Source organism: Molossus molossus, unplaced genomic scaffold (assembly GCF_014108415.1).
Source record: "Molossus molossus isolate mMolMol1 unplaced genomic scaffold, mMolMol1.p scaffold_m16_p_14, whole genome shotgun sequence".
Taxonomy (NCBI): Eukaryota; Metazoa; Chordata; class Mammalia; order Chiroptera; family Molossidae; genus Molossus; species Molossus molossus.
In genome coordinates, this window is record NW_023425349.1 from 19932278 (window position 1) to 19944560 (window position 12283).

The window sequence follows — 12283 nt, forward strand, 5'->3', positions numbered from 1 at the left end:
GGATTATTTTGCTTCACCTGGTGCTGGAACCTCTCAGTCGTCCTTCCGGACTCCCATAAAGGCATCCTCATCCACGAGTGGTTGTTAAACAGGTGTTTCTATGGGTCATGACAGCTGGCACCACGTATCCCATCGTCTTGTTCACATCAACCCAGATCAGTGATCGTTTCAACTAAAAGACACATAGAAAGACATTCCCAATTCAAGCCTATATTTTAATTTTCCAGAGTGTCTAATAAAACCAGGGATCAAATGAAAGTTATGGAGGAATCAGCCATCAGCGGGAGCTATGCTACTGCTTCTGGGTCACTTTGCTCAGGGACTCGAGGGCCAAGCTTATAGCCAAGGCCCAGTGGGGATTTTCCATCATGACATTTAAATTAAAGCTAAGTTGTTTTTTCACTAGTCCATAGCACTCTGCTAACACCTACTGTTCATCAACACATCCGTAGGGTCAGAAAACACGTTGAGTTGGTTAAAGAAAGGGAAATGAGCCTGTTGCAAAGAGCGCCACGGAGAATATCCCCAAAGCAGGCAGGGTGAACTGGGATGACTCGGTAGAACTTGCGTGCCGCGCTTCCTTCCAGAGTCAGCTCTGCCTGCGTATCAGAAACACAGTGGGGAAGCTCTGTTCTTGGCATCCAGCAGGCAGGAGAAACGGGTCCTGTATTAGTTTCCTCTTTATGTTGGAACAAATCACCACACACTCAGTGGCTTCCAACAGCCCTGTTTATTATACTACAGTTTTGGAGGTCAGAAGGCTGACAGGTGGCTCACTGGACTAAACCCCAAGGAGCCCCGTGTCTGCCAATGCATTCAGATCATCTCCTATGTCATTTCTTAGAGTTTTAAAATCCTGTCCTTGGTAGTCTCCTTGTGTATTCTTGGTTGCTAACTCCTATACATTGTCACCAGTTTGTTTGTGTGTCTTATAGTGTACAATTTTTATTTAGAATTGGCCAGTTGGGCTCAGTCCAGATGACCCCAATTTTGTTGGCAACACCCGAAGCATCATAGTTGGGAGACAGTCAAACATATGCTGCTTCTCTCCACCAGGCCTGATGAGGGTGTTGAGCTTGGTCCTGTCAATGTCCTAGAGCTTCTTCACAGCCTGTTTGATGTGGTGCGTGCGGGCCTTGCCGCCCACAAGGAACACAGGTGTGCTGTTGTCTTCTCTCGGCTTCATGGCTGACTCAGTAGTGAGGGGGAACTTGATGATGGCACAGTGGTCAAGCTTGTTTCTCCCCGGGTGCTCTTCCGAGGGTATTAGGCTTCCTTTGGAGCCCCAGTGTCCTTGGCCACTGAAGCTGGGTGTGGATATCTCTTTTCTTTGTGGCTGTGGATGCCTAGCACTGCTTTCTTTGCCTTCAAAGCCTTTGCTTTGGCTTCACCTTAGGAAAGGGAAGGGGCTTCCTTCTTTGGGCTCCATCGTTGTGAAAAGCTATTTGTTTTTCTTAACCATTAGTTATTATCCTGAGTGTTTGCTAGTATAGAGTAATGCTATTGACTTTTGTAATATAATGTCTCTAGCAGCCATGATAAGATTTTTATAATATAATAAAATTAGTTTCAATAATTTGTGGATTCTAATGATTTTCTAGGTACATGGTCATATTATAGCAAACACTGTCAAGGTGTCTTTTTCAATATCGATGCTTCTCTTCCCCCCTTCATTTCTCTCCTCCTTGTAACTTTAGACAGAACCTCCCAAGGCACTTAAATACTGACACCATGTTCTATACTCCAGAAGTTGGTATGGAACTGTGTGGCCCATAGCCCAAATCTATCCCACTGCCTATTTTTGTATTATCCATGAGCTAAGACATTTGCATCAATGTGATATAAGGAACACTATTTTCAACCCCAATGAAGCAAATTTCCAAAAATTTTATTCTAGAAAGTAATCCATCCCTCTCACTAATAGCTCTGTATTTTCAAAAACAAATTATACTCAATTTTCTATTTTGAATTTTATTTTAAAATATGGAAATGTGTTTTCTCTATTTTTATATAATATCTTTGATTTTGCCCCTTGGACTGCAGGACCTATATTGTTTCCTATTTGGCCCTTTAGAGAAGAAGTTTGCTGGCCCCTTCTCTGTACCATGGCTTCTCCCGACTGCCATTGGTTATAGTTATTGGTGCTGCCTTGTCCCCCAAATACACAAGTTTGTCAAATCGAACCCATCAGAGCGCCTTCAATGGAATGGCCATTAAATGATGTAACTGTGGGATTAAGGAGATGTTTCTAAGTTGCCCTCTTATTGCTCCCCTTGAATGACATAGCGCTGAATGGCGGGAGTGCAGATAAATGCAAATAAACTTCCAGAGCAAATGTCAAACCAGACAGCTGCGGTTATTTGGGGTTTCAAGAGCAATAACGAAGACTCCAGGTCTCCCGTCCAGCTTAGGAGACTCTGCCATCTGAGTCTCTGGTCCAGCGACAGACTGGAGTTGAAACTCTGCTCCTGGAAGCAGGCCCATCAAGATGCCAGCAGTTGTTCTTAAAAGTTAGCGTCTGAAACATCGTTCTGTGGCTTACTAAACATTTAGGATGGGTCTGTTTGGTTCCTAGGATGAGAGCCGAGGGCTGGCTGACCCTTGGTGAGGAAAGACAGAGGACGGGAGAGCCTGCTTGCTGAGGAGAGCCTGGCCCGGAGGAAGGCCGCGCACTGACGGCCATGGCCCGGCTGCCGGGGCTCCCAGCACGGCCTTGGGTCCCCAGGTTTCTGTTGAACCCGAATCGTCATGCACACCGTGTTCCTCAGACACCCGGGAGCACTCCCTTCTCTGGGCCCTTCGTGGGAAACACTCCACCCCCAAAGTCTGCATGGCCCCCCGCTCGGGACATTCTGGGCCCTGTGAGTCGCCTGACACAGAGGCCTCCTCTGAACCCCAAGCATGAGCAGTGCTCTTCCCCCACCTTCCTCGACCGGCCTCTCAGACTGAGCTGTTCACAGCCTGGTCCCACTGGCTGGAAGGTAAGTGCCATGAAGTCATGGAGCTGATTTTGATCACTGCAAAGGCCAGCACCTGAATCGGTGCCCAGCTCCGGACACGGGCCCTCCGTGTGTGTTGGCTTCGTCAGTGGTGTCCTGACCCGCACAGGACAGCCTGTGACCGCTTGGCCCAGTGAGAAGCGAGTGCACCGGGATTTCTAAAAGCTCCCCAGGTGATTCAAAGTGCAGCCAAAGTTGAAAGGCGTTAATGTAAGGATTGCATTAATGTAATGTAAGGAAAGGCGTTAATGTCAGGGAGCGGAGGCACCGGAGCTGCCCAGACAATGCTTTGCAGATGGGGTAGGCAGTGATGAGTACGGACTGGCCCGGGTACTCAGAGGAGCTCCACCCAACGGCTTAGGCCTCCTCACAGGTGACCTTAGTTACATTACCTGGAGCCTAAAACCATGTTCCTAGGACATCTGCGGGAAGCCTGGCGCCTCCTGGTGGCCACATGCACACATCGCAACCCTGTCTTCCTACTGTAGAAAGTACCAGGTGTCCTGTGATCTAGACTGAACAGGCACTAGGAGAATATGGGCCACTTTGGGAGGCTTCTTTTCTAAAGCCTGGGGCTCTAACTGGCTTCGCATAAGTTTTCCCCAAATAATTGTCAAAAAACTTATATTGAAAGATACAAATATTTCATGAAGATTTGGATATTAAAAACTAAAAGACAGAGCGCTGGTGGGTTTGGCTCAGCATTTAGAGTGTGGCCCATGGACTGAAAGGTGGTGGGTTCCATTCCAGTCAAGAGCATGTACGTGGGTTTCAGGTTTGCTCCTGGGCCCTGGTCGGGCAGTGCAAGAGAAACCGATTGATGTGTCACTCACATCTGTTTCTTTCCTGCCCACTTCTACTCTCTCGAAAAATCAATGGAAAAATTAACCTCTGGTGATGTATAACAACCACAAAAACTAAGAAAGTGGGGAAATATTCTGTGTGTATGCCTTTGTTTCTGGTTTTCTCTTGGGACACACAGTGGGAGTGCCCAGAAGCAGACAGTTGCAATATGGCGCTCTGACGTGGGTGCTGAGCTCAGAGGGGTGGTGGGATGGGATAGAGATGGTGGGCAGCAACAGTGGCTGTCTCTCCCCTCAGCATCGTAGCGCAGGTCACCTTGCACACCTGCTTGCTCACAGGCTGCCATCTATTCTTGGAGAGACGCAGCTAGACAAAACAAAGTGCCCAGCCTTGGCCACCCTTTGTCAAGCTCAGTCCTCTCTCTTGGGGAGGACGGCCTATAGCCCACTCATGGTGCCTAAGGTTACATAGACCTCAAATACCAGCGACTGGATAGTGGTGGAGCATGGACTAGGATTAATCACGTGGGGACTGGGGTGACTTTTGAAAGCAGGCCACAGGTAGAATACCATAATTCTAGGTTCACGGCCTTGTGCCCAGCTCCTCCCATGACATTGGCCTCTTTCTGTTTTTTGAGGGGTGCAGAAGGGGACCATTAGCACAAGGTGGAAATGAGCACCAGCTGGGGTACAGGACCCTAAATCACAACATTCCTCTCACCAGGAAACCCCCTCTCCCCCCGCCACACATGCTGTCCACATCCCTACACCCTGCCTAACTTTCAGGACCTCCCCGAGACTCACCTCCCAGGAATAATTATCTGACCCCAGCAGCCTAATTGTGCCAGATATTAGTCTCAGGGTTCCACACACCCCATCCCATTGAATTTCTATAGCATCTGTACACAGATACCATTATCCCCATTAGGAGGACACTAAGGCTCCAAGAGGTTAAATGTGTCTTCATGGCTTCAAAATGACAGAGATAGGAATGAAGCCCAGGTCCACATGATTCCAAAGTCTGAGTTCCTAAGCACTTTCTATGTGACGTCACCTCCCCAGCATCACCTCCTTTCTGACCCATAGTTGTCTGGACTTAATCCCACTTGTTGGGTTACTTTATATGCTTGGAGTATAAAGTTGTAGTTGAGTATATAAAGCATTTCTCCACTTTCATTGCAAGTTGCTTGAAGAAAGGATGACATCTTCTACTTCTCTATTTCTCTCAGGGGTCTATGGTATATAGCGAGGTATATATAGTGATTAACATTTGTTCATTCACTGTGGTTGAACTCAGACAACAAGGAAAAGGAATTAAAATATGCTCAGTGACAGACACCATACTTAAAAGACATCATTTTATCCAACCCTATTCTAATCTACTCTATCTGAAAGCTTTGTGATAGGTACTAGCCTCTTTGGGGAGACAGTTTTTTGTTTCTGAGGCTAGTTAAAATGGAGTACTCACCTGCTCCCACCAGCGTGTCCGTGGTGGAACATGGATTGTCCAGACATTCCGTTTCCAGTTCTACTCTATTCCTGCCACATGTAATTGTCTTTCTGATTTCACAGTTAACTCTGGTTCCAAAGGCAGCCTTTGATGGCATCCACTATTATTTTTTTTAAGTGTCTGATTTGAGTAATTTCAGGTCACTAAGTAGATCCAAAAGAGATGAGATTGACAGGAACAATCTAGGCCTCAATGAACACAGAACGTTTGTGAAGTGGGAGGAGAAGAGCTGGTGCCCCGTGGACAAAAATCTGGACCCAGAATGAATATAAAGACCAAGGAGCTGGGTTGTGGAGCCATCATCAAGGAAAGACTCACTCCAAGCAACTGTAGCTGAGTCAGTAGCGTCCCTTCCAAGATGAAGCTGCTGCTGCTGTGTCTGGGGCTGACTCTCGTCTGTGCCCAAGACGAAGAAAGCCGTGAAGTTGTGACAAACGACTTTGAAATGCCAAAGGTAGAGTCAGGGAGCATAGAGACTTCTGACTTTGGGGGTGGTTTGGGGGTTTCTGATTCAAGGTGGCCCTTCTGGTGGGCAAGAGATTCTTGGCATATCAGGCAAAGGGGGTGGTTTCTGACCTTGGACTAAGAGCAATAATAACATGTGGAAAGGTGGCAACACTTAGGGACCTCCATTCTCACTGAGGAACAGTGGAAAGAGCCTTATATATGGGATCAATTGACCTGAGTTCTAATTCCATGTTCACATCACCTCTATGAGTCCTGGCCCACGGGCCAGAGTTCAAGGAAACAAGCATTCATGTGGTATCCCCTCTCTTCTTTTCTTCCCAATCGTTTACTGATTTATTTCAGATTTCAGGGGAGTGGTATTCCATTCTCTTGGCTTCAGACCTGGGGATAAAAACAGGAGAAAATGATAGCATGAGACTGTTTGTGGAATCCATCCTAGTCTTAGACAACTCTTCTTTGTCACTTAAATATCATATAAAGTAAGTATGGCTTTTTTTACTTGTGTAAAAACTCTTTAGAAGCCTGAGTATGGTCTTGGAGCTCTACAGAACACACACACTCATGCATGTGTGCACTCACATTGTGAGCCTGTATCCAAAATCAGAGGAACTAATCAGGCATTGATCTACGACATGATGAACCTGAAGCTTTTCTAGATTCAGAGATAAGAATTGGTGACAGGAATAAATTTAAATGGGAGCAGAGGAGGTAAGAGGCAGTTTGTGTCAGAATCATAAGTAGTGTGGCAATATAGCATAGATTAAGGGCATAAGGCTGGGGATCAACAGCCTAGCTACCTCTTACTAATTGTGTGATACAGAAATTTTATCTCTTTCCACCCCAATTTTCCCTTGGGTAAAAGAGGATGATAATAGTTCTCTCTCATGGTTCTTTTTTGTGAGGACTGAGTGAAGCAATGTTTGTAGACCCCTTATCTGAGAGGCTGGCACAGATGAGCACTCAGCTAATTATCTAGACAAGTAGCTGTAATAATAGTAATAGTGCCAAATGGTGGTAGAGTATTAGTGATATCAGTAGTTGACTCATTCTTAAAGTAGCAAATAAAGTGAAATAAGGTAAATAAAAGCTCTTTCAAATTTGTACCAAAAATGTTCAACAGTTAAGTAGAATCGGGTACTCATGTTACAGGTAATCAGGTGGAGTGTGAGGGAGCAGGCCCCATCAATATCTCTTGGACATCAGTTCATTCTGTTTTACAGGGTCAATGGAGAGTGCACTGGAATTTCTTTAACTTGTGACAAAACAGAAGAGAAGAATATATATAGTGTTGACTGTAAGTATACATAAAAAAGCATTTGTAAATTTCACTTTCAACTTCAAGAAATTTGTTAAATCCTGAGGACTTCCTGTCAAGATGGTAGTGTAGGTAAACACGGCACGGGCCTCCTTTCACAATCACATCAAAATTACAACTAAACTACAGCACAACCATCATTCAGAACTGCCTGAGATTGAGCTGAATGGAAGTCCTGCAACTATGAAATTAAAGAAGAAGCCACATTGACTGGTAGGAGAGGCAGAGGTGCAGCTGGGCTGGTACCACACCCAGGTGTGGTGAATAAAAATCAGGAGGGATACCTTGGCTGGGAAGGTCCTCAGGGAGGGGTCCCATCCCACACCAGGCCTCCCAGCTCAGGGTTCCAGTGCCAGGAAGAGAAGTCCCCATAACTTCTGGCTGTAAAAACCAGTGGGAATTGAGGCTCAGGGAAGCTGAGGCTTCTTGAGTCCCAGGCAACTAGTTCCTCTTAAAGGGCTTGCACATGGACTCACTCAGACTCACCCACTCTGGCTGCAGCATGAGGGAGGCAGCTCAAAAGGCACCAGAGACATACGGGAAGACTTGAGTTGTTTGGCATTGGGGGAAAAGCTGAAGGGGCAGTTTCCTCCTGGACAGACATGCTGACAGAAGCTGTTGTTCCTATGGTGAGCCCTTCCCCCATGAGGCTGGTATGATAGCTTTCCTGGGTAGAGTAATCTTGATTGTAGGTCCAAAGAGAGAATGAGAAAAGCAGTTACTTACTTACAAGGGAGCTCCCACAAGACTATTAGCCAATTCCTCAAAAGAAACTTTGCAGTCCAGAAGGGAGTGGCAAGAAATATTCAAAGTGATGAAAAGTAAGGACCTACAACCAAGATTACTCTATCCTGCAAAGCTATCATTTAGAATCAATGGCCATATAAAGAGTTTTCCAGACAAGAAAAAGCTAAAGGAGTTCATCACCACCAAACCAGTATTATATGAAATCTTGAAGGGTCTTCTTGAAGAAGAAGATCAAACATATTAACAATAAAATGGCAATAAATACATACCTGTCAACAATTGAATCTACAAACAAAATGAATAAGCAGAACAGAAACAGACTCATGTATACAGAAAACCTTTTGTTGGTTACCAGATGGGAGGGGGGCTGGAGGGATGGGTGAAAAAGATGAAGGGATTAAGAAGTACAAATTGATTGTTATACTGGGGAACCTCAAAGGGAAGTGGGGAGGGGAGGCTGGAAGAGAAGAACCAAAGAACTTCTATGCATATATGCATAACCAAAGGACACAGACAATAATGTGGAGAAGGTAGGAGGGGGGTGGGAGCAAGGAGGAGGGGGTCAGTGGGAGAAAAAAGGGGGGACATCTGTAATACTTTCAACAATAAAGTTTAAAAAAATTTATTAAATCCCAATATCCTTAGGATCTTGATCAACTCGTGATCAATGTTTCTTTAGGTAATATAAATGAGGTCCTCTAATAGCCAATATCCTCAATTTGGGAGAGCCTTGTGTATAAAAGCCAATACCTGGCACATAATACCATCAGAATAAGATGGCAGTTTGGTCATATGTACCACCTGCAGCAAAAGAAAATGGGCACACAAAAAAGTAAATTTTTTGGATAATTTCTGATTCCCTGCTCACTCTGCTGATGTTTGGTGGCCACTACCACAGCACATTGCTCAGATGGAGTGCTGTGCATGTAATGCCAGTGGGCTTATAGACGGGATAGAGACACAAAGTGGGTAGAGATGAGCCTCAGGGTGGATAATAAAAGGTAAGTTTCAGCCGTGGCTAAATTTTCTACCACTAGCAATCAATGTTTGTTCATTCTATCCTTAGAAGTCGCCAGATGAAGCCTAGGGAGGTGCAAATGGAAGACATTAGGTATCATCACTCTTTATCTCTCCAGGACATGCACTTGGGTTTTCTCTGGGAACGAGAAGACGAAAAGAGTTTCACTTGCTTCCATGGACTAAAGAAGTTCTGAGCTGTGTTCTTTTTTCCTCCACAGATGATGGATTAACTACATTTCACATAATTGAAGCAGAATATAGTGACTATCTTATATTTTATGTCTTGAATTTCGACAATGAGATAGAAACTCAACTGCTGGAGCTCTACGGTAGAGTATTTTCATGTGGATATTAACCTTGGAGTGGGCTGGAGACAAGCTGATCCTCCCAACCTTATCCTGGGATATCACTCCTCCTCTGAAGAGAGGTGCTCACCTGGGGTAAAACCTCAGGCTCTGTGATGGGAAGGTGATGAAATTTCTCATCATGACATAAGGATATCCTAAAGATGTCAAATTCAGGACAGGTTATAGCCCATCCCTAACATCTACCTAAGCACCAATCAGTGCCATCCAGTGCCATCCATCTGCCCCTCCCCCGCCCCCAGGAGCCCATGACCATGACACAAGACACAGCAGTTACTGTCACTCTTCCCACAGCCCGAAAACCAGATGTGGGTCAAAAACTCAAGGACGAGTTTAGTGAACTTTGCCAATATTATGGAATTCCTGAGGAAAACATACTGGACCTGACCAAAACTGGTAAGTTTATCTATCTCTGGTCTTCTCTGCCTAAATCCCCATGTTACTGAATGGAGGGAGCCAAGAGAAGGTAACACCTCCAATCACTCCCCTCGTCCTAACCTGGGGAATCATCTGGTTGCTCTCTGGGAAATAAACGGGATGGAGTTTGACTGTGCTCTGTTCTGCCTCTGCAGATCGCTGTCTCCAGGCCCGAGGGAGCCATGTGGCCCAGGACTCCAGGTGGGTGATGTCTGACAGAGAGGGGGTGCCAGGGATCACTGCCTTCCAACACCATTAGGGGGTTGTGTCCAAATATTGCAATAACAATAATTTGATAAGGAAGCTTGTGGGGTGAGCTTGGAATCTGGAGTTGGGGGTCTTGTTTCAGGACCCAGTCCTTCCATGAGCTTCAGAGCAAATTACCTATTAAAAGGAAAACAATGATGTGTACCTTACGGAGATACTGTGTGGATATCCTGCTGGTGAAGAGGCCTTGGTAACTGATAATGTCCTAAAAATCATTAAGACTTAAACTTTGAACTAGGAAAGGAGTACTAGGGTGTGAGTATGAAACTCAAGTACATTTCTGTGTTTTGTCCGTCTGCCAAGGCCAAAATGTGTGGTGTCACCCTCCAATTTCGGGTAATACGGTCTTCCCTTCATCTCTGCACATCCTTCACTTCTGATCTGGAAACAGCTGTCTGACCTTCCGGTGTCTTTCACCTGGAAAATAGGCTCTGAATGTCCTCCTGTTTCCCACCTCACCTTTATTGGGGGGCTTTATTCAGATAACATGGGAAAGTCTTAGCATCGATGGCTTGTATAAAGTCAGCCTTTAATAAAAAGTAGCTATGTTTTTCTTGTGTTGTTTTGCCATTTGTCTTTAATTCATTGAAAATTTCCCAAAACATTTAATGCTGAAAATGGCAGAAACCAGCCAAGGGCTCCTCATTGATTCCTCTCTCTTTTTCATAGACTTGGCTGAGGAAAGGTTAAGCAATAGAAAAAAAAAAAAAACACAAAACAAAACAGCCATTGAGTCAATGCCCTCTTTTCCCCTGTATTTTTAGTCCTCACCCTAGGACATTCTGAGAGAGAGAGAGAGAGAGAGAGAGAGAGAGAGAGAGAGAGAGATCAATGTGAGAAATAGTAGCCTTCCATGCTCCCCCACTGGGGATCAAACCTGAAATGCAGGTGTGTGCCCTGACCTGGAATCAAACCATCAACTTTTGATGCATGGGATGATGTTCAACTAATTGAGCCACTTAGGCTAGGCCCCCTATTGTGGCATGTAACATAGGTTATAGTGCAGGTTGATATTTATTTTGTCATATTTTTCCCTGTGATAAAAATTCTCTTTGACTTCAATTCCATTCAGAAAGTGCTTAATGAGTTTGTGTTCTCTCTCTGTGCTTATTTTAGTGTTAAGTGACTGCTTCCTCACCTGAGCTCCAGGATCTTCATTCCATGGTCCCTGTGTCATCCTGTGACAAGATCTGTGACCTCATTTTCACCACTATCATCTATGAAGGCATTATCTCTGATTCTTAAGGCTCTTCTCTAATTGTCTAGACAGACTCATCAACTTACCAAGACTCAGAGGTTTTCTCCAAATTCCCCACTGTTGTTGCCATACCCAGGAGAACTTACCATGAAGAAGACTTCCTGTACCTGGTCAATAAATGAGTAGTCTTGCATCACGTGATTGTCTTTGTGTATGTGAGAGACATGGGTCTGACCGTAAAGGATGAGGGGACCCCCCCCCCCCGGCCCTGTACCCATAATGGTCCTCTAGCATCTCAGAATCTTCTGTGAGTTTCAGGATTCTCCCTCCCCTGCATCATTCTCTGTCCCTGCGAATGAGGGTTGCTTGCCCTTTTTTGGCCTATTTTTAGTGACCCCATAAAGCAAACTATGAGACTTGCCCCACAATTTGCCCCATCCTAGAATTTATTTCTGAAGGGGGTACTGATGAGGGTGTTGACCTTGGTCATGTCAATGTCATATAGCTTCTTCACAGCCTGGTTGATGTGGTGCTTGTGGGCCTTGACATCCACAATGAACACAAGTGTCCTATTGTCTTGTATGTGCTTCATGGCTGACTCAGTAGTGAGGGGGAACTTGATGGCACAGTGGTCAAGCTTGTTTCTCCTGGGAGCGCTCTTCCAAGGATATTTAGGCTGCCTTTGGAGCCCCAGGGTCTCCAGCCATCAAAGGTGGGTGATGTACGAGTCTTGTTTTTTTTCTGTGTGGCTGTGGATGCCTTTCAGCACTGCTTTCTTTGCCTTCAAAGCCTTTCCTCTGGCTAAGGCTGTGGAAGGGACAGGAGCTTCCTCCTACCCTTTGGGATCCATCTTCGTGTAAAGGCTGTTTTTTTTTTTTTATCCTCACCTGAGGACACTTCTCCACTTTTTGGTCAGACAGAGTGGGAGGGAGAGAGAGGAAGAGAGAGAGAGAGAGAGAAAGAGAGAGAGAGAGAGAGAGAGAGAGAGAGAGAGAGAGAGAGAAAACATCGACGTGAAAGGGACACATCAAGTGGCTGCCTCCCGCACAACCCAACCAGGGCCGGGGTGTTTGTTATTTTAACCATTAGTTACTATCATGAGTTTTTGCTGGTATAGAGAAATGCTATTGATTTTTGCAAGTTGATGTCTCTAGCAACCTTGATGAAATTTTTT

General features: G+C 45.3%; 1 protein-coding gene and 1 pseudogene across 1 annotated transcript; one reads left to right on the forward strand and one right to left on the reverse strand.

Moving 5' to 3' along the window:
• Positions 1–929: 929 nt before the first annotated feature.
• LOC118630035 lies at positions 930–11959 on the reverse strand (annotated as a pseudogene).
• Positions 6192–9903, forward strand: LOC118630286 (allergen Fel d 4-like). The gene is made up of 5 exons (XM_036262119.1): positions 6192–6259; positions 7001–7074; positions 9081–9191; positions 9522–9623; positions 9800–9903. Exons 1-5 carry the CDS (start codon positions 6192–6194, stop codon positions 9901–9903), a joined length of 459 nt encoding a protein of 152 aa, XP_036118012.1.
• Positions 11960–12283: the final 324 nt, after the last annotated feature.